Source organism: Anabrus simplex, chromosome 10 (genome assembly GCF_040414725.1).
Source record: "Anabrus simplex isolate iqAnaSimp1 chromosome 10, ASM4041472v1, whole genome shotgun sequence".
In the NCBI taxonomy this organism is placed as follows: Eukaryota; Metazoa; Arthropoda; class Insecta; order Orthoptera; family Tettigoniidae; genus Anabrus; species Anabrus simplex.
In genome coordinates this window covers 115,923,597-115,943,497 of record NC_090274.1, presented here as the reverse complement: position 1 = coordinate 115,943,497, position 19,901 = coordinate 115,923,597, and the positions used below count along the sequence as shown (strand labels likewise).

The 19,901-nt window shown below is 38.2% G+C and overlaps 1 protein-coding gene and 1 pseudogene across 2 annotated transcripts in view; one reads left to right on the top strand and one right to left on the bottom strand.

Annotated features, from left to right (window-relative positions):
* Positions 1-13,329: 13,329 nt before the first annotated feature.
* On the bottom strand, positions 13,330-14,677 carry LOC137502409 (uncharacterized; annotated as a pseudogene).
* A 167-nt stretch (positions 14,678-14,844) lies between these two features.
* The window catches only part of LOC136881838 (zinc finger protein 254), a 115,247-nt gene continuing 110,190 nt past the window's right edge, over positions 14,845-19,901 (top strand). The window contains exon 1 of one of the 2 annotated variants that reach the window (XM_068229432.1): positions 14,845-15,019. In XM_068229432.1, coding sequence (XP_068085533.1) covers positions 14,976-15,019 — 44 coding nt within the window. In that variant the 5' untranslated portion in view covers positions 14,845-14,975. Of the gene's footprint in view, positions 15,020-15,264; positions 15,317-19,901 lie in introns of those variants that run through there. The other variant, XM_068229433.1, reaches the window with a different exon arrangement.

The window sequence follows — 19,901 nt, the reverse complement described above, 5'->3', positions numbered from 1 at the left end:
GCATTTAAATGCCATATCCTAATAAATGTCTTGGTCCTTACATAGAGAGAAATTATTTTTGTCATGGAATTCTGGAAACTTTGACTTAATAAGAGAAGTAAGAGTTTTCACAACACTTTTGCCTCTGGATACAGTATTTCCGTGAAACACAATAACTTCGAACTGGGCTATGTTTTGTAACCACTCACATTAGATTAGATGGATATAGAAGTAACAGCTGACTGGTCAAGTTTCCTCTGCTTAGGGGATAATGTAGTGAGAGTGGATATTGCCTCTTTTTTGATACTTTGGCCTTTGTGCCGTATACAACGTTCAGTGGAGACCTGTGGAATGCCAAAAGGTACATCTTTTAGGATAGCATTTCTGATGCTATTATGCCAGGACCTTCGAAGCAGCTTAGATTTGAGAATGGATATGGAAGTAAGGAATACATATCTGCGAGGTAGTTCAATTTTTATTTTTTTATTTTTTTACGAACGTAGTTTCAAGTATCCTAGGTCCTTCACTAGTAAACCCTCCATGCTACCTGGAAATAACTGAGATGGTACAGCATCTGGGCATGGTATTTTCTTGGTGGACAAACCTAAAACAGAATGAATAGAAATGCAGTAGAAACCCTATTTAACATTTTTACAGGGACCTGATATTTTAAACCTCAAATGGGGATTCACCATAAATCAAGGTTACAGTAGAAAGCACACATTTTCCAGAGATCTTTGCCTGTATTAACATAAATTGTACTATCATACTTTATTCACAGTGACAGCAATAAAACAGGGTGATATCCACCGTACATACTGTACTGTAGTTACAACTTTGTATGGTTTGTGCTGAAGATTACTCTTGTGTTAAAACCATAACTAGCTTTGGCTCAGATTGTTCTTCGAAAATAAATAAATAAACTAACAAACAAACAAATTAATTAATTAATTTAATCAACTAAATAAATGCTTGGGTATGCCCTAACAAATCTGTTCCTTTGCTCTATTATCAGATAACAGAACTATGCTCAGTAGCGGCGATTGAGAATATGAAGTGGGGGGCAAAGAATGTTCAGACAACAAAAGGTACCCAAATTTGAGGGATATAGCAAGGGAGGAGGGGGGGGGGGAAGTGTATATACATCAAAACTGAAAAGAAAAAAAGCGTATTCCAACAGAAAGGTAAGTGCTAATGGTTTACCAACTTAAGAGCAGTAATAACAGTTTTTTTATTATGTTGATTCAATACTATACAATAAAACTTTCATGAAAGGAAGAATATTATACTGTCCCCGTTAAAATTGGCGATATTGTGAATATTTTCAGCAAGTGGAAAGTAAAAGTTTTATTGTCTGCTTGGAACTGCAGCGTGTCATTTGGGGAGTAGTGGCGAGCTAAGAACGAGTTTTTTTCGTCGTTCAGAGGGGTGATACACGGCCAGGACTGTGCCAAGGTCAAAGTAAACCACGTGACAACCGCCGCACGCGCGCAACTCACATGCTGGATCTGGAATAGTCTGAGCCAATTAAATGAGACCATCAGCCAATTACCGTTCTCGTTGAAGATCACACCTCCCAGGCTGATAAAATAAAAAGGCCTTGTTACGAGTAAATCTCTCTCTGAATATTCTTCGCCGTGTTGCTCTCTGAATATTCTTCGCTGTGCTGCTGTGTGGGACACTACGTTATCGGACCACGTGGAGAAATAATTTCCAGTTCAAGTCGACGCCCGTTCTGCCAGAATTTAGCGAGATAATTAGTGAATTCTATGGAATAAAACACGCCTTAAGAACCAAGTTAAGTGCGACTGTGTAGACGAGCTATTAATATTCGACGTGTGCTTGTGCAAAATACTTAATCTTGTCATCTCAGTTACAGCTTGTGACCGGAATTCTACGGAAGTCGTCTTAGAAGCTGAACACCTCAAGATGGACAATTCCACAACCACCGACAACACAACTTCACCGAGGGACACCTGCTACAGAGCCTCCATGGAGCTGTAAAATGTGAGGCGTATCTGGTAATTGGAAGGAGACTGACCGGAGGAAAATGCTGGAATAATTGACTGTCGACCGGAATCGAACTCCATCTAAAACTTGAGTACCCTTTAATTTAATTTATCTGTCTTACCTTTTGTACAACTAGAGGTCTTTCTTCTTTAAGTCGTAGATCTATTAGTTTGTTGTAGTTAGAAATATTTCATTTTTTCCACTTCTTAAGGTGTCATGGTAGACTAGGTACGTGTGAATGAAATTTTGAATCTATTAGAGTAGACATGTAGGTTGTCTTTGAATGATTTCCCATGCTTAGGAGCTCAATATTTAATAATCACTGACCACACGATAAATCTACTTTCCTTGTAATGTTGAAAATTACTGGACTGAAATTTGCGTGTACATTTTGAGTGAATAGGGTCGAACCTAGTGTCTTTCAAGATCACTTGTTGTATTTATGATGAAGTCATCTAATTTTACGATATTCCACGAGGATCAGTAGATGTAATAATCACTTAAATAATAATAATAATAATAATAATAATAATAATAATATTGACTAAAGATCGGGTAAAACAGAATTAAACGCTCGTGAGCCATAAATTTACAGTAGAGTCCTTATATGTGAGATTGAATGTGCTCTGTTCATGAAGGGTCTGGAATATGACCAATCCTGAGGGATATTTGTTGTATAATTGAGCAATTGATGATTTAATGATGATATTTGACTTATTCTTGTGTATTGGGAGCGCAAGATAGATTATAATTATTGGAGCATGTGTTGCGAGTGTATTTCACAGGTAGGGAATAAAAATAATACGATTACGGCTCACGCTCGCGATAGTTTCAACCTGTAGCCCAAACGATGGTAGTGCTTATGGATTTTACTAGAATCTTCCATTATAATTTCAAGAGTTAGATGAACTTACATTGATATGTGAAATGTGTTTCTACCAAGTGATACCCATGACTTCGATCACTGGTCACCATTAATGAAGGATAATTTCAGTACACAGATTGTTTCTGCTAGATATTACGCGACCTGTCCACTCGTAAAAATCATGAATAAACTTGCCAAAACAGGATTCGATGTAAATAATGTACATAAAAGACGTGTTTCCCTAGTGTGAATGTGTGTGTGTATGTAAATATGTATATTTATCTTGTATAATGTTGGTTCCTTTTAATTTGATCCGGTCGCGCACTTGCTGCGACGCAGATTACACTCACCGTTGTGTGTTGCCTTAAGAAGTAATTTTCATGCCCTTAAGGGAAAGTTTGATCAACTTAAGTCGAGGAAGACTAGAAAAAGGATTTATTTTCTTCATTAGCGAGATTTAAAAGGAAAGATCATCTCGTTATTTTACGAAGGCACTTGATTTGTAAATAAAATTCATTTAACTAGCTCACACGTGGGTAACGTAAATTTCTGACACATTTATGGTTGAACTTTGAAGTATTTTAAGATTAATTTGAATGGAAATGCAATACAAAGATCAGAAGTAGAAGTTTGTTAGCCGCATGATTACTTTGAATCATGGTGAAACCAAGTCATTAATAATTAATTGGAAATAATTATTCTGGAATGCTAATGACGATCGTTAGGTAAATGATGTAGTGCAAAATTAATGAGAACATGATCGTGTGACAATGAAGCATAGGTTAATTAAATGATGAGAAATTAATAATAATAATAATAATAATAATAATCAGAATAATAATTAATTAATTTTGAGAATTTTGGAAATCAATTTTCATTTTCTACTGAAGCTCATGTTGGCGTCATTGACTAATATTAAATACTGTAAATGATAAATTTAGTTGAGTACATCTTAAAACCACGTGTTGAGACTACTCGGAATTGGTAAAGCTTTGAACACATTTATTGTAAAACCCTCGTTAGCAAGACAGTTGTTAATTATTTTACAAACCTCTATGTTAATTTTTTTTAAATTCTTTCAATCAAATATTTTGATTTGGAAAGGCAAGAGGCCTAATTTTTCTTTGGTTTTCATTACAGCACAGTAAGGCTGGAGATTAAGAACACGTGTCACTCTAAATAAGGAGGAAGAAATACAATATTATGGAAGTTCTATGTAAAAAAACAAAATATCAGTAAGAATATTTTCATTTATTGTTTGCTTATGTGAATAAATGTCAGAGTGTTGTTTTAACATTTCTCTTTATCCTGCTTGGTCATCAATCCTTAACATCCCTTAAATGCCTCTAGAAAGTGATAGCCAACGATCGAACGGTCCACCTTGGGATTTCTCGCTCGATGGCTGGGCTTAGCTCGGGAAAAATGGGGGCAATACATGTATTACAATTAAATAGAAGTACGGCGTGATTATAAAATTAAAAATCATCTGGTATTTGACTACATACTAAGAAGCTAACGGACACTAAAGGGACTGCCCAACTGACGAATGTGCATGGCAAGCGAGTGAATCGTACCTCAGTGTCCATGATCTTGGAAAAGAAAAAAACACCCTGCTACCCTTCCTTACAGCACTGTAAAGGCTCCATAATTTGCTATGACACTATACAAATCGGTTAGCAACGACGAACGACATAGTATGCATATTTCTGCTAATCATTTTGTTAATAATTTAAAAATAAAGGAAAGAATTAACTGATAAGACAACAGGACTTGTACCATTTTCTTAAATATTTCCTATAAATTCCTAGTTCCAACTGGCTAAAATGGAATAAAAAATTGAATATTTCTTCCACAAAGTGCCCTAATTGCCGCTACTGACTATGCTATTTGCTGAAGCCAACTGAATAATTGCTGAAGGCACATACATAAGGAAATGTGGTTGATAAATGATGGATCATTCTCATACATGCATCTTCAGTGTACACAGTTATGTCTTTTAGCACTCAGTCTGCAAGCCTCTGTGAATTAACTGATCTGTAGCTTCTTTTATACTGACCACGAAAATTTATAGGTCACTTGAATTTTCAAATAAAAAAGCATGTTAAATTGTGAAACATTTGTTTTACTACTTACACGGATTATTTTCATTAAAAACTTATCTAAATAAGGGTAGCAATAGCAGACACATAATAATACATAATTTTTTCCATGAAAGTGATTGATGTAAGTTAAATAATAAAACAAATGTTTTACTATTTAACATGCTTTTTCCTTAGACAATTCAAGTGATCCATTAAATTTTGCCGGTCAGGGCAGTTGCACACCGCTTAAAACTTTATCTCCCTCTATGTCTCTTAGTTGGTTAAGAAATTGTTTTTAAATGTTATTAACGAATATGTAGTCCGACTCATTGGCTGAACGGTCAGCGTACTGGCCATCGGTTCAGAGGGTCCCGGGTTCAATTCCCGGCCGGGTCGGGGATTTTAACCTTAATTGGTTAATTCCAATGGCACGGGAGGCTGGGTGTATGTGTTGTCTTTATCATCATATCATCCTCAACACGACGTGCAGGTCACCTACGGGCGTCAAATAGAAAGACCTGCACCTGGCGAGCCGAACCCATCTTGGGATATCCCAGCACTAAAAGCCATACGACATTTCATTTCAATGAATATGTATGCTATTATTCCTGATAATGGTGAGCCCATGGTTAACCCTCCCTTTTGACAGATTTTCGTTGGTGAATGCAAAACTGGTTTAGTTTAAGGTTGGTCTTGTAACTTTATACACGAGTTTCTATAAAAGTCGGGAAAGATACCAAACTTGAACAAAAACACATTAAAATTGGTATTGTAATAGTTATGGCGTCTGCCATGCCAACTCGCAGTAATGTAGAGTTTGAGGGACGCCGGGGTGTCACCGTATCGGCCCCAGCCCCCTTACGCTCGAGCCCGCCAATCACGAGCAACACTTAAAAGTGCTAGGCCAGCCCTCTCGCCTCTGCCCGCAGACCCACAGCAAACGACGACGGAAATTACTCAACTATCAATCAATCTGGAGTCTTCCATCTCGTGAGGTTTCTGGTTATATCTAGCATCCGGACTGTTCCAGAAGGGTTGGCGCAGCTATATAAGAGAGGAACAACCTGCCTGCAGTCAGTGAGAGATGGAGTTAGTGAGTAAGAGTGAGTGAGAGCGAGATTGAGTTCGCTGGAGTGCAGTCAGTGATGGTCTGGGAGAGTGCAACCTGATGGAGCATCTGCCTGTTGCAGCCGAGGGCTCGTTCCTGTTTCCCTGATGTCGTGTGTGTGTGTCCCTTGAGGCTGGCTGCTGGAGGAGAACCTGGAGTGTTCTGGAGCAGCACGAAGGGAACACTGGGTGCCGACGTGTTCGGACTGCGAACGGGATTCAACGGATTGAGTGAACAGCAGATACTATCCCCACCTGCGAGACTGACGTGTAGGCTGTGGACCGTGACAGCGCTAGCGAGTGTGACTGAGTGGCTGAGAGTGTAGTGTACATAATCGATGACTCTGTGTGTGTGTCATTGTAGATGGAACATGAGAAACTAAGAAAGAGAGAGAGAGAGCGAACCGTGTGAGTGTACTTGCGTAAGTTGTAATCTCGGCTATCGTCTCTGTGTGTATGTGTGTAAATCTATAAATTTAATGCTTAGTTAATAAATCTTAGAAATAGGACGCTACCAGGTTCTGTACTCATTTATTCACCCCACCAACACGTTACAGTATGAAACAGCAAATCAGATTGCTTAAACATTTTCGTGGATGTTTTCCAAGTAGCGGCATATGCATTAACACATATTTTCTAATTCCAGTAGTCTGAACACGCATATTCAGTATCGTCCTTAAAAACTGTAATAGCATAATTGCAGAGGCTCGTGGCAAACATTTCAATTTTCTTACTACAAATGGCATCACCTAACCTAGGTTTACCACTCATGTATAACGAAAACATATTTCAAGCTCCCTGTTGAATAATGATAACCTTTTCACTATAAATTTACATAAGAATAGCATTTTGAAATTCTACAAGATGCGAAAATATATAACTTAACCTCTGAAATTAGGTATGTACGCTGCTGTATCTTGAGAAGAAAAAGCTTCAAAATCTTATTTTATTTCAGTATATAATATTAAAATTAAGCAATTGTTTACCTCAGTCTTTCTTTCTAAGGTGTTAACAACTGCTGTCATTGCACTTATTGCAAAAACATGTTCTCCCGATGTTTGTTTACACCAGTCGGAGTTGTAGGGAGAGCTCTGTCTGGCTTACTCAAGATCAGCAAGGAATCGATGCGGAAGATGATTGAACACATTCAATATAAACGCTGGAGTAAAGGGTACAAATATTGGTAATGGATAAACCTAAAACGCCCGAATTTTCCCATAATAACGGATGAATCAGGCTAAGGGGTTCTCATTGTAACTGAAGAATATTGCACAGATTAACATAGGAATTTTTGAAGGGCATAATAACACTGTAAATAAAACGGGGGTTCTCTTCTATTGTACTACAGTGGCCACGGTCGGATGCGTAACCGAGTCCGACATTTCACTTTAGCCCTAAGTGCCCGTGCTCTAAATTCCTCTTCTGCCTTGAATCATCATTAGCAAGCTTATGACGTTTTTTCATAGGTTCATATTGTCCCATAACCAAAGCAAATGGAAATAAATATTTGAGAATTTTAATATTTCCTTAACATTAATGCGGGTTTTGCTCTATTGTGAATTACGTTAAATCATGGAACATTTTTCGGGACTTGAAATTCTTTCCATTAAATGTGTGTTTACACTAAATCGAGGCGACACAAAATCAGGGTTATACTGTAAACAGTGTAAACTCCTGCTGGTTGACGTGTTCCTTCACTATGTGGGGCTGGTGTAGATAAATAGTGATCAGCTGTTTCTGAACACGTGATTCTAAGTGAGATCTGATGTGACTTAATTCAGAATTTATAATTTACATAGATGATTTAAAACTGTGTGTTCATTAATGTGATGATTCTGAACTGTGCATTGTGTTTACAGACCGATGACTGTGTTTATGTGCGATCTGTGTTCCGTACAAGTTAAGATATAGCGTTCCTTAATTTCAAAGTAATATGTGAAAAATACATAGGAAATATTTTACATTTAGTAATGATTCAATGACATTACTTCTGAAATTGGTTTGTCAGTGTCTTAATGAATATCTCAAACATTTATGTGTCTGTTGAACTAAGTGATCTTTCATTAATTCACCATGAAATCAAACTCGATTGCAATTATCAGTTATAACCTTAAAAAACACACGTTTAACTGTTGGTGTGCATGCTATGTAATATAAACATATTAAAACTCTGCAGGCAGCCACAAGATTGTTATGTATGTCATACACATGTAATTCCTACATAACTACTTAACTTAATTTATATGTTAACATGCCCAGCTTAATGAATCTTACCAGCACTTCATCCCATCAGTCAGTTAACTGGACACCTTGGACATTTTCTGGATACGTTTAGCAGTCGTAGAATCTTGCATTTCTTTCCTTCTTTTGTTTGGAAATAAAATCAGCATTGTATGTAATGGAAAGTTAGTTTTGCTACCCAAGTCCTAAGCACGTTCAGTACAGGACACAAGACCACGAGAAACAGTAATTGGAGGTAAATTTTGCAGGCATTCTTGAAATATTTCTCCCCATAATACTCTGTGTACACTAATATTTCTCACAACTTCCTCTACATGAGAAAACAGCAATAATAATTCATTTCATGGGTAAATAAGATAACTGGATGCATTACAATATTCTTGCAGACTTGTTAGGGCAGAAAACAGACAGCCTTTTGCCTCCTCTGTATTGTTTTGCAGAGGACCAATACATGCTGTACAGTCTGTCACTTTGCTTGCATGTTTAACAATATATACCCACAGAAGTGTGATGACTAACATTCATTTTTAAACTGGAGAAAGGAGCTATTGATTCATCTTCACAACTTCATAATAGTGGCTGATTGAAGGCAACATGCTGTAAATTTTTTCCATGGCTTCACAAATACTGTGTAGCCTAAGTTCTATTCTGCTTTTAAGTGTCACACGCATGGCTTCAGGAGTTCTCTCAAAGGCGAATGTATTGTTTGGTGCTTTTAAGATCTCACTCATTTCACACAAATGATACTTATGATTTTGGCATCCTTTTTGACAACAGCTTTTGGCCATAGCTCTAATCTGACTGAAAAATGATGTTAAGGGTACTTCAACTTCAGACTAGCAATTACCTGCCATAGATAGAGCATTGCTTAGTGGGACATACACTGACTGTAACATATGCGGATGCAAAATGTCCACTGTAGAAGGGTGATCATCACAGCTTATGGATCGTAGGATACCAAAGTGCCCTTCCAAGGGGTCCTGGTTGAATTTTCTTGTAAGCACATAAGAAAAAATCAAGACTCCACAAATACTGTGTAAGTTCTGTTGTGCTTTTAAGTGTCACACGCATGGATTCAAGAGTTCTCTCAAAGGCAAATGTATTGATCGGTGCTTTTAAGATCTCACTCATTTCACACCAATCATAAAATTTCTGACAATCAGGAAATAATGCTTCGTTAGGAGTTTTGGCATTCAATGCATCAAAAATTTCATTGAGGTCCCTCATTAAAATTTTTGTGGCTTCACTTCCTTCAAAATCATTGGTGTGAGTGTCTTAAAAAATTTATTTGCTATAGTCCGTTGAATAAACAGAACACCAAACGAGCATTCACTTTCTGAAAACTGTAAGGACAGATATGCGATGAGGTTATTTTTTGACATACCCGCAAACCTGCAGAATCCTGGAGGGTATCATTTTCATAAACTAGCCTGTAGTAGTTGAAGCTGATATTGTGGCCTTTATAGGTATAATTTTTTTTGGCATGAAAATTGTTTCTAATCCATTTCAGGATATGAACTGCATCTGAAAACACCCAAACCTTTCTGAAGGAGCTCACAGGATGGGAACACTTACACGTAAGTTATTTAGTTTACCACTGATATCAATATTTTGCCAGGCTTCCTTGTTTGTCTGACTCCCATCGCACACAAATCCAGCAATGTGAAATCCCAGCATTTTCTAGTCGAATAATAACATGGATCATTATTTTTGACAGTATATCACCAGGTGTGGAATTACAACTTGTATATATTGCAATAGGTTGTACCCAGTGCTTTAATAGTGGTAAAACCTAAACACTAGGGCATGATTTGCATTACTTGCTTGTTGGTTTTCTGGTGTGAGATCATCAAAGGCTATATATCCATCTATTTTTGAAGAAGTGTCATTAAACTGTATTTCTTCTCTTAGTTTAACTTCATCAAATATTAATATTCCTAACCTTTTCTTGTCGTCATCATCATAAGTTTTTAAGGTTTGAGAAATGGCACTGACTGAATGATGACTGATACAGTATGGACACTTCAGGCCTATCAACAGATGCAAAGATGTGATGATGAGGGAGTGGCAGAAGGTCATACTGTCTACAATGCCTGTAACTTTTCGGGGACTTAATTTTTAATACGAGTGTTTCCAGTGGAAGTTCCTGATCATAACACATGCCTTTTGAACTTCTGATATTGTTTTTCTGCAATATAGTATTAATTATTGTCTTCTGTTTAATACTTAGTCTTTCATTGGAAGTATTTACCTGTTTATTAGGCAATTTAAATTCCTAAAGCTCCTTTTCTAGTTCAGCATTCTTTTGCTTTTCTTCTTTTAACCTTCTACTAAAAAAAAAGTATCCTTCCTCTGGAGATGCTTATTCTCTTTTCTTTTATGATGAATTCCCTCTTATTATCAGCCCTAACCTGTGATTTATCACCAGTACTGGAGTGAACAGAGCTATACTAGAGGAGTCCAGTCTATCTTCTTAATATGATATGTCGTGATAAATATTTCAGAAGATTAGGAAAACTGTGTGGGATCCAGTTTGCATTTCTGTCTTCGAATTTCTATTTTTTTGCCATTAATAATGAAAATGTCACATTTTTGGGTAAGTTCGGCCGCAAAATGCAGATCACATGTACGACTTTTATCACTTAAAGGCAAATTTTGGTATGCGATAGCCTTCGACCACTTTAAGGACAGAGTGGGATCTTTTTAGGTGAAAAATCAATCGTTTTTCATTCGAATGTTTATCGTAACATAGCAAATTGTTGGCATATTCACATGCGGTAGTAAATTAAAGCATATGCCGAAGTATACGTCCTACTTCTCAAATACCGGTACTTTATCACTTCACGAAAAGTTATCTTAAGATATTCTGTACGTATAAAACTACTGAAAAGACCAGAAACTGTTTACACACTTCCACACTAAGCCGACAAAAAGCGTGCGTACTTGGCCTTTTTTTTATCGACTGCAGCCTGCGGGCAGCGGAAAACATGTAGGCCTACACCGTATCTGATGGAACATATGTTTCAGAGGGAGTCGTCACACTTTTAATTTCTATTCATCCTGTCTACAAGCTCATTTTTCATATCTCTCTCGTAATGCGCTGGAAGGGAATGCACGGAACATTCACGAGAATTGTCCGAATTAAACTTATTAGTTCGTTTAGAATGAGAAATCGATAAACGCTCTAACTCGTCACTTTTTGTAAACATACATAACACTGGTACATCAAAATCCATAATTACGACACTAAGCAACAGCACAATAAATACCACGTAAACATTCTTCACACCAGACAAAAGCACAAAGCAGAACTGAATAGATCGGCAACAGAAACACGTTCATACGAGTGACCTCTTGCTGCTTAAAGGACCATCACTCACTTCAGTCGGCTTAAAGTATGTGCTCGCACACATCATTAAGGCCTGTTTTCACACGTAGGACTGTGCTTCGACCGTGCTGTGTCGTCCGCAATCGTCAAACAGTATAAAGCATTCCATTTGCATTGAACAGCAGTTGAGTATTTTCACATGTAGGACTGTGTCCCTACCGTGTTGGTACCGTGCTGTCATGGATCGCCAAGCAGAGCGATTACGGCCCACACAGTCGTCGCCCGGTCTCAGCACAGTACCACATGTGAAAATTAGAAACGGTCGCCCTAGTGTCGCCAAGCCGGACTTCCGTCTTATTTCGGTGGTAATCGGAAGCACTCAGTCGCACGTGATCCAGAGATAAACGAGGACAGAATAACATAGGGTGCGTAGTACGCTGTATGAGTACTGTGCTCGTTGGTTGAGATACATTGTGTGATAGTTTGCAGTAATAGGTGTGGCGCAGTTGTCTTCCTTAAAGATGGAAGAACAAGTGATAATTTTAGTTCAACAACATGGATGCCTTTATAATTTCCAGCATAGAGACTATGACAACAACCATTTAAAAGAGAAAATATGGAAGGATATTGCAGTGCAACTCAACATCACTGGTAAGTTTCTTCTAGAAGGCTGTTATTGTGCAGGAAGATACCGTTTAGGCCAAACTGAAGTGATTAATTTGTACTTCCCCGCTATTTTCAGCTGAAGAATGCTAAAATAAGTGGACTTTGCTGAGATCTTACTATAGAAGAGCCTTGAACAGAAGAAGAACTGTGAGTGGCCAGGCTGCCAAGAAAATTAAAAGATGGAGGTTTGAAATGCAAATGGAAATTCTCAAACCTTTTCTACAGGAGCGAGAGTAAGTTCAAATGTTTCCTAGGTTATCCGTAAAAATTACAAACAATTATTATTATTATTATTATTATTATTATTATTATGTTTCAGAACTCACACAAATTTGGACGAAGAACGGGAGGAAAGTGAGGGCACATACGAGTCTGCTGATAATAATGGTGATAATTCAACACCACGATCTACTCCGTCCCCAGCGGTATCAACGGTGTCAATAAAGCGTAAAAGAGCAGTATCACAGGAGTCATCTACACGTACATCTGATTTAGCGACAACGTTAAATCAGCTTATTTCATCCAGAACCACAACTCAGCAGATGTTGGACCCAACCAAAAAGGAACTGATGACGTTCTTCGACGACATATCCGAAACAATGCTGAAATTTAATGAACTCGAACAGGCAGAAATTAAGCGGGAAATTTTCAACATTGTCAACAACAAGGAATTAGAAATTCTTCGAAAGGAAGCAATGCAGAGAAACAGCAGTATAGTGGGGTATAATTTCGCTAATATGAATACTGGAAACAGGACCCATCACGTTTCCGCACATGGCAATCTCCCTCATCTCAGCTTGTATGATCCTGGCACAAGTACTCCAGCCATAATACCGAGTCAAGAAACTCATTACCAGTAGCCTAGCATGAAGTACAGAATATACCTAACATTAACATTTTATTTTTTAACTAGTGTCATTTAATAACAGAGCATATGTATCATGTATTGTGCTGAAAATACAGTGAATAAAATACAATGAAGCAAACTGTACACGTACGTCTTGTGTTATCAGTTATTAATCACACCTTCCTTCCATCACAATATCCCTTGTCTAGGGACCTAATTTGTCATTCATGAAATATTCTCGAAACGTTTCCCTGACTCTTGTAGCCTCAAAACTTCCATGAACCCCAACATGTGGTAGCGCAGTAAACAATGATTGCTCAGAACATATTCTGTTGTCTTCGTAATCGTTTACTACTGGCAGGTCACTGAGTAAATAGTTGTGTAATACTACTTTTTCAGCATTTTCTAGGTGCATATGGAGTCTTCCATAGAGTACCCTATGTCTCTGGACAGCAATGCCAAAGGCATTCTCCACTACTCGTCGTGTTCTCGACTGCCGGAAATTATAATTCGCCTGCCTTTCATCACTGCGAGCTGTGGATCCGGGGTACGGACGCATCAGATACGTTTTCAGTGGGAAAGCTTCATCACCAAGTATTACATAAGGCACAACAGGTTCATTACAATTTGGCAACGGTTTAGGACCTGGTATATTTAACGTTTTGTTTTCCAAAGATCTTCCTAAAACTGATCTTGAGAATAGTCCTCCGTAACTGGACTTACCATAACCTCCTACATCAACAGCAATGAATCTGCATTTGGCATCCACTAATGCCAAAATAGCTATAGAGAAAGTATGTTTATAGTTATAAAAGAGAGACCCGCTGCTTGGGGGCGTTTGAATAACACGTGTTTTCCATCTAAAGCTCCTATACAGTTCGGAAAACGCCACAGATCATAGAATTCTTCAGATATTTTCTTCCACATTTCCTCAGTAGGTTGGGGCATTTCTTTTGGAGACAAAATGTCCCAAATAGCCTCACATGTGGAGACTATTATAGAGTGAACAGCTGTCGGGGAAATTCTGTAACTGAAACTCATGGAGATCTGCGAATTTCCAGATGCGAGATACCTGGAAAATGTGTAAAAATTAATATTAATATCTACTCAATGCACATTTCAATGTTAATTCAATGTTAATTAACTGCATATATATGCGTATAATACTAGTGGACATGCAAGTGCCAAATTTACACCAAACGTACACTGATCTACGATCAAAATACTTCAGTACATATGAATATTATTTACCGTAATGTTAATGCTAGTCTCTCTTCTGCACTAATGGATTTCCTCCATTTTGAATTCTTTTTCGTGAGATGTGGTTTCAGTTGTTGAAGCAAATTGTCAAACTTGGAGTAACGCATTCGAAAATATTTTACGAATTTTTCTTGGTCATTTCGTAGCCGACCGAAAATTGTGTGAAACTCTCCTTCTTCTTCTTCTCTCGTTGTAAACAATTTATGAACCCAGTATCGTTTCTTTTTTTTCTTTTGTTGTAAAACAATGTACGCTGCACAGGAGATAACTACGTCTTCTTCGTTCGGATCCATGTCTCCAACCTGTGAGCACAGATGCAATGAACAAGGACCACACCACATGACCACAGCACAGTCGCAGCACGGTCCTACATGTGAAAAGACACAGTAGGCGACACCGCCGTAGCACGGTCGAAGCACAGCCGAAGCACAGTCCTGCATGTGAAAACAGGCCTTTACAGACGTCTTTCTAGCTCGTTGGTCAACGCATTTCCAGAATTGCTTAACTGGACGGATATAGAGTTAGGGAATATCCGGCAGGCACTATATTAAAATGTGGTGTGTGCTTTTAGAGTTGAACAGCCGAACCTGAATGTTAGAATGCTGTTCTAGAAGACACTACACACTGGTCAGGAGGTAAGCTGATAAGAAACTCACGTAATTATAATGTACTAAATGTTCAAACTCAGATTCTCAGTACAATGGTAATTAGAACCATCATTGCTATTAAATTAAATTAACGGTACCTGTAGTTCTTCATACCTACAAAGAATTAGTACAATACATTGAGTATTGAGTCTGGTTACTGCCAATCTCTGTATCATTGTGCGTAATATAAGGAATCAACAGTAAAATCCTCTTCCTCCTGTAATTGACGTTCACCTAAGTAAACGACGTGAGTGTCTTCCAGGTCAGGAAATAGTGTTGACGACAGTATGACCGCGTTTTATATTCAAATATTAATAATTCTGCTATGAAATATGAAACGTTATGTAGGTGTTATAATTAATATTACTTGTAGGTAACTTCCTTGGCCCTTTGAATAATGTTAAGTGTAAAAGGGCATCTCTCTCGAACTATGTGATATGTGAAAATAGATCATCTTTTTACTGAGGTGCACCCTGGGGTGTTAAAATTTGCATCTCTCTCACCTGCCGAAAGTGAAATAAGTTATGTTGTTCATTATATTAATAATTTAATACACTTGAGCCTGAAAAGAAGACAATCATTAGACCTGTTTCAGTAAAGCTTCCGTGCCTGTCGAGCAAAAGATCTGTTGGAGATCCAACATGGCACGGCTAGGACGACGTCGCTTGTAATACTCAAGGGTTGTAAATGTTGGAGAACTAAGAGAAGAGATCATTGGTCTGAATAGGTTAGCATATGGTCTGGAGAAAACTGGTAGTCTTGGGGCAAGCAAAAGGTTGATGTTTGGGCCACTTCACACACCTCTAGTATACCACAACAAGACAATTTTTCTGGATTGGATAGACCATTGGCCCAGCGCAGACATGTGTTAAAAAAAAGACATGACAATTTTCAAATTTGCGGTTGTTTTACCTGTACCAAATGTGGCAACACTCTTCCTGGACACAATGCGAGCTCTACTAGAAACATTCAAAACTTTGCTCGCTAATAGGAACACAACAATTAGTCGCATTTTGCTGGTTTACATTGTCTCTCTCTTAATTCTTCTGTATAAGTAAGAATACTTGTAGGGCTGGGATGGTTGATCCCTTGAAGCACCACAGAAGGATCTCTTAAGGTATCACTAACCATCATTTTTGATGTTCTTTTCCTCCTTCCTAAATGTGCTCATCAGGTATAGAAGCAGCACCCCTGTTTCAGACATGGGGTGAGTCAGCTAATATGTTCACTTCTACTGTTATGAAAAAAGTACAGACAGCCGAGTTAATACTCTTTTTAAAAAAATGTATCCTTTGTCTGTCATACAAACAAGCTACACCAAAATTTATCTTATTTTATTCTACATGTAATGATGTGGAGTAGAAATTTTTGTCGTACCAAGTTAAAATTTTAATGCAGGTGGAGCAAAAACAGTGCCAGTATTTTTTTCTATTTCCAGCAGAACACTCACTTTGAAATTAAATGGCGTATGGCTTTTAGTGCCGGGATGTGTCCGAGGACTTCGGTTCACCAAGTCTTTTAATATGACGCCCGTAGGCGATCTGCATGTCGTGATGAGAATGAAATGTTGATGAAGACGACACATACACCCAGTCTCCGTGCCAAGGGAATTAACCAGTCATAATTCAAATTCCTGACCCTGCCGGGAATCGAACCCGGGACCCCTGTGGCCAAAGGCCAGCACGCTAACCATAACTAAAAGTATTGATCTGATCATTAGCAAACTTTAATATGTCTTAAAGTAACTTACTGTGGATAGGAGTACAAAGTTTTTAATTCATCTGATATTTGTGAAATGGATTGTTGAAAAATTTGTGAAGCAACATTTTCTCATTACTGGGTGATCATAGCCACAAAAATAATTGGCTTGTTATTAAGCTCATGAGAATGCCAGACTAAAACTAAAACAGCTTTTTGCCTGCATGCAATTGTTGATCTTATATTGATTTAAATTTAATTGAATGGTATTGAGAGAAGAAAGCTGCATATCGGCGGAGCGGTGTTGCCCAGTTGGCCTATTTGCCATGCCAATTGAACTCTGTCACTGCTCTGTATTACCTTAGATTTGTCTAGAACTACTTTGTTGTGTTGTGGGCTGAGAAAAGTGGAATAAGGAAATAACATCCTAGGTGATGAGGAGTGGTATTTTTCCCCCCATCACCGGGAACATTAAATATAAGATGTTTCAAAAGTTGGAACAAACATTTGCTTATTTTACAGCAGGGAACACTGATTGATGTTCAACCCGGCAACATCGCTAGGATTTCTATGGCCAAGTTCATTGTTCTCGCCAGCCAGTAGGCTACTTTTTCTGACACACCCACCCAATTAAATGTAAATCAGTATAAAATTAGCATTTGCATGCAGGGAAAAAGCAGTATTATCCTGATGAAATAAAAACTTGGTATACAGATCAACAATAAGTTACTTTAAGACATATTAGTTTGGTAACAATCAGATCAATACTTTTAAAGTTATGAATTTTCAAAGTGAGTGAATTAAACTTAGAATGAAATAAGCTAAATTTTGGTGTAGCTTGTTTCTGTGTCGGACAAAGGATAAACTTTTTACAAAAAGTATTAACTCAAGTGTCTGTACTTTTTTCCACGATAGTAGTAACTTGTAAACCTTAAAAAAATAATAAAAATCTATTTTCATGCTCAAACTTTCAGTAATTTTCCTGAGTATAACTGTCTGCCGCCTACCTCTGTGGTGTAGTGTTTAGTGTGATTAGCTGCCACCCGTGGATGCCCAGATTTGATTCCTGGCTGTGCCACGAAATTTGAAATGTGATACGAGGGCTGGAACGGGCCGCGGTAGGTCAACTGAGTAGAGGGGAGTTCGATTGCCACCTCAGCCATCCTCAAAGTGGTTTTCCATGGTTTCTCACTTCTCCAGGCAAATGCCAGGATGATACCTAAGTTAAGGCCATGGCTGCTTCCTTCCCTCCTCCTTGTCTATCCCTCCTAATCTTCCAGTCCCCCCTATAAGGCCCCTGTTCAGCTTAGCGGGTAAGGCCGTCTGGGTGAGCTACTGGCCCTCTTTTTCCAGTGGTATCACCCGACCCAAAGTCTCATGTTCCTGGACATTGCTCTTGAGGCAATAGAGGTGGAATCCCTCGCTGTCTGTGAAGGTAACGGAATTGACTGTATTTTTAAATGGAACAAAATTTTTTCTAAATGTAATATTAGAGTAATAGACATTGCAAATTCCAAGGTGTCATTATTTTTTAAATCGAGCCAGGACTTAATGATAAAAATGGAATGCTTAACATCGCACCGACTTAGATAGTTCTTATGGTGACGATGTTTTAGGAAAGGCCTAGGAATGGGAAGGAAGCACTTGCCTGGTGTGAAAATGGGAAACCACAGAAAACCATCTTCAGGACTGCTAACCGGGGCTTCAAACCCACTTTCTCCCAGATGCATGCTCACAGCTGCGCACCCATAACCATACGGTCAACTTGCCCAGCGGGAATGTCTTCTAACCCGATAAGTGCTACGCCCGCCTATAGACAGGCTGACGCAGCCGGTCCACCAGTGCTATGCCCGTCTATAGACGGTGAGCGAGAATTTTAATTTTTTTTGAGTTTCCCTGTTCACTTTCGAGTGCGAATTTGATCTCTGACATGTTCTGCCATCTGTTGGGCATTATGTAGAACTAACTGATCAGAGATTATAGCTTCGGGAAGTAACTTACAGAGCGTTTTGTAGACGTCTGTGGAGTTAATCTGTGATGTAAACAAACATGGTGGAACAACAATTTAGTTGCCCTTGCAGTAATGTTATTTCGGATCACAGAATCTTTCAGTTATTGACCACAGCGGAAAGTGATAATGGAGATAATCATTTTGAGGAATTGTTAAGCAATTTTGAAAGTGAGAGTGATTGAGAGAGTGCCGAAAATATTGTATGCGAGAGAGAAACAGAGCCTCCTTCTAAACTAAAGAAGAAAAACACGGTTAGTACAAGAGCTATTTTATCGCTAATTTCGTGGCAGATGGATTACTGTTCTTCACCAGAGTTTCAGGTAACTGTGACAGGCTCTGAGGGCCAAATAGTGTTTGATGACAACCCGAAAATCATTGATTTTTTTAGAAACTTTTGTGCCAGTGGAGTTGGTGCAGATAGATGAACAAATCGGCAACACAAACAACCAGTAGAAAACAGTTAACTATCCCCATATTCCAGGTTTGGAAAGTATTTTAAAATATCAACTTATATACTTCTAAGAAGTTACATGTATTAGTTGCCTACAGATTTTAGGAAATAATATTATTTTGGGATCTTTACTTCGTATAAAGATAATGCACACATGGGCACATAAGTGTAATTTTGTTTTGTCTCAAAATAGTATGAACATAAGTGTAGGATTTTCCATTTCCATTTAGATTTATAAACAACCAATATTTATAAACATTTTAAGCTAATCACCCCAGTGATAAGTTAAAAATTGAGGCTTCTACTAATTTTTCTACATACGAATGAAAAAACTCAGCACTGAGGTACCAAACAGTCAACTGGTAACTCAGCACTTAAAAGGTTAAACAGGCTTCATTTGCCATTCTTGGGCCAAGCATTTCGAATGAATCACTAACCAGGCGGCCAACCACCAAATACCGTTATACACCCAATGACTTGTCCGTGCAAATGTCTGCACAAGTTAGATCGTTGCAGACAAGTCATCGTTTTTGGACCAGAAAACTGAGAACTGTGCAGCGATTGGAGTAGGGGTTTGAGGTTTGAGACCAAGAGCATGAAACGATCGACCATCCACAGTCCGCCTACAGTTTGACTTGTGATACTACATTCTGCCCATGTGCTGTTGTACATTGTACTTTTACATAATTGGTTTTGCTACGTAATACTTA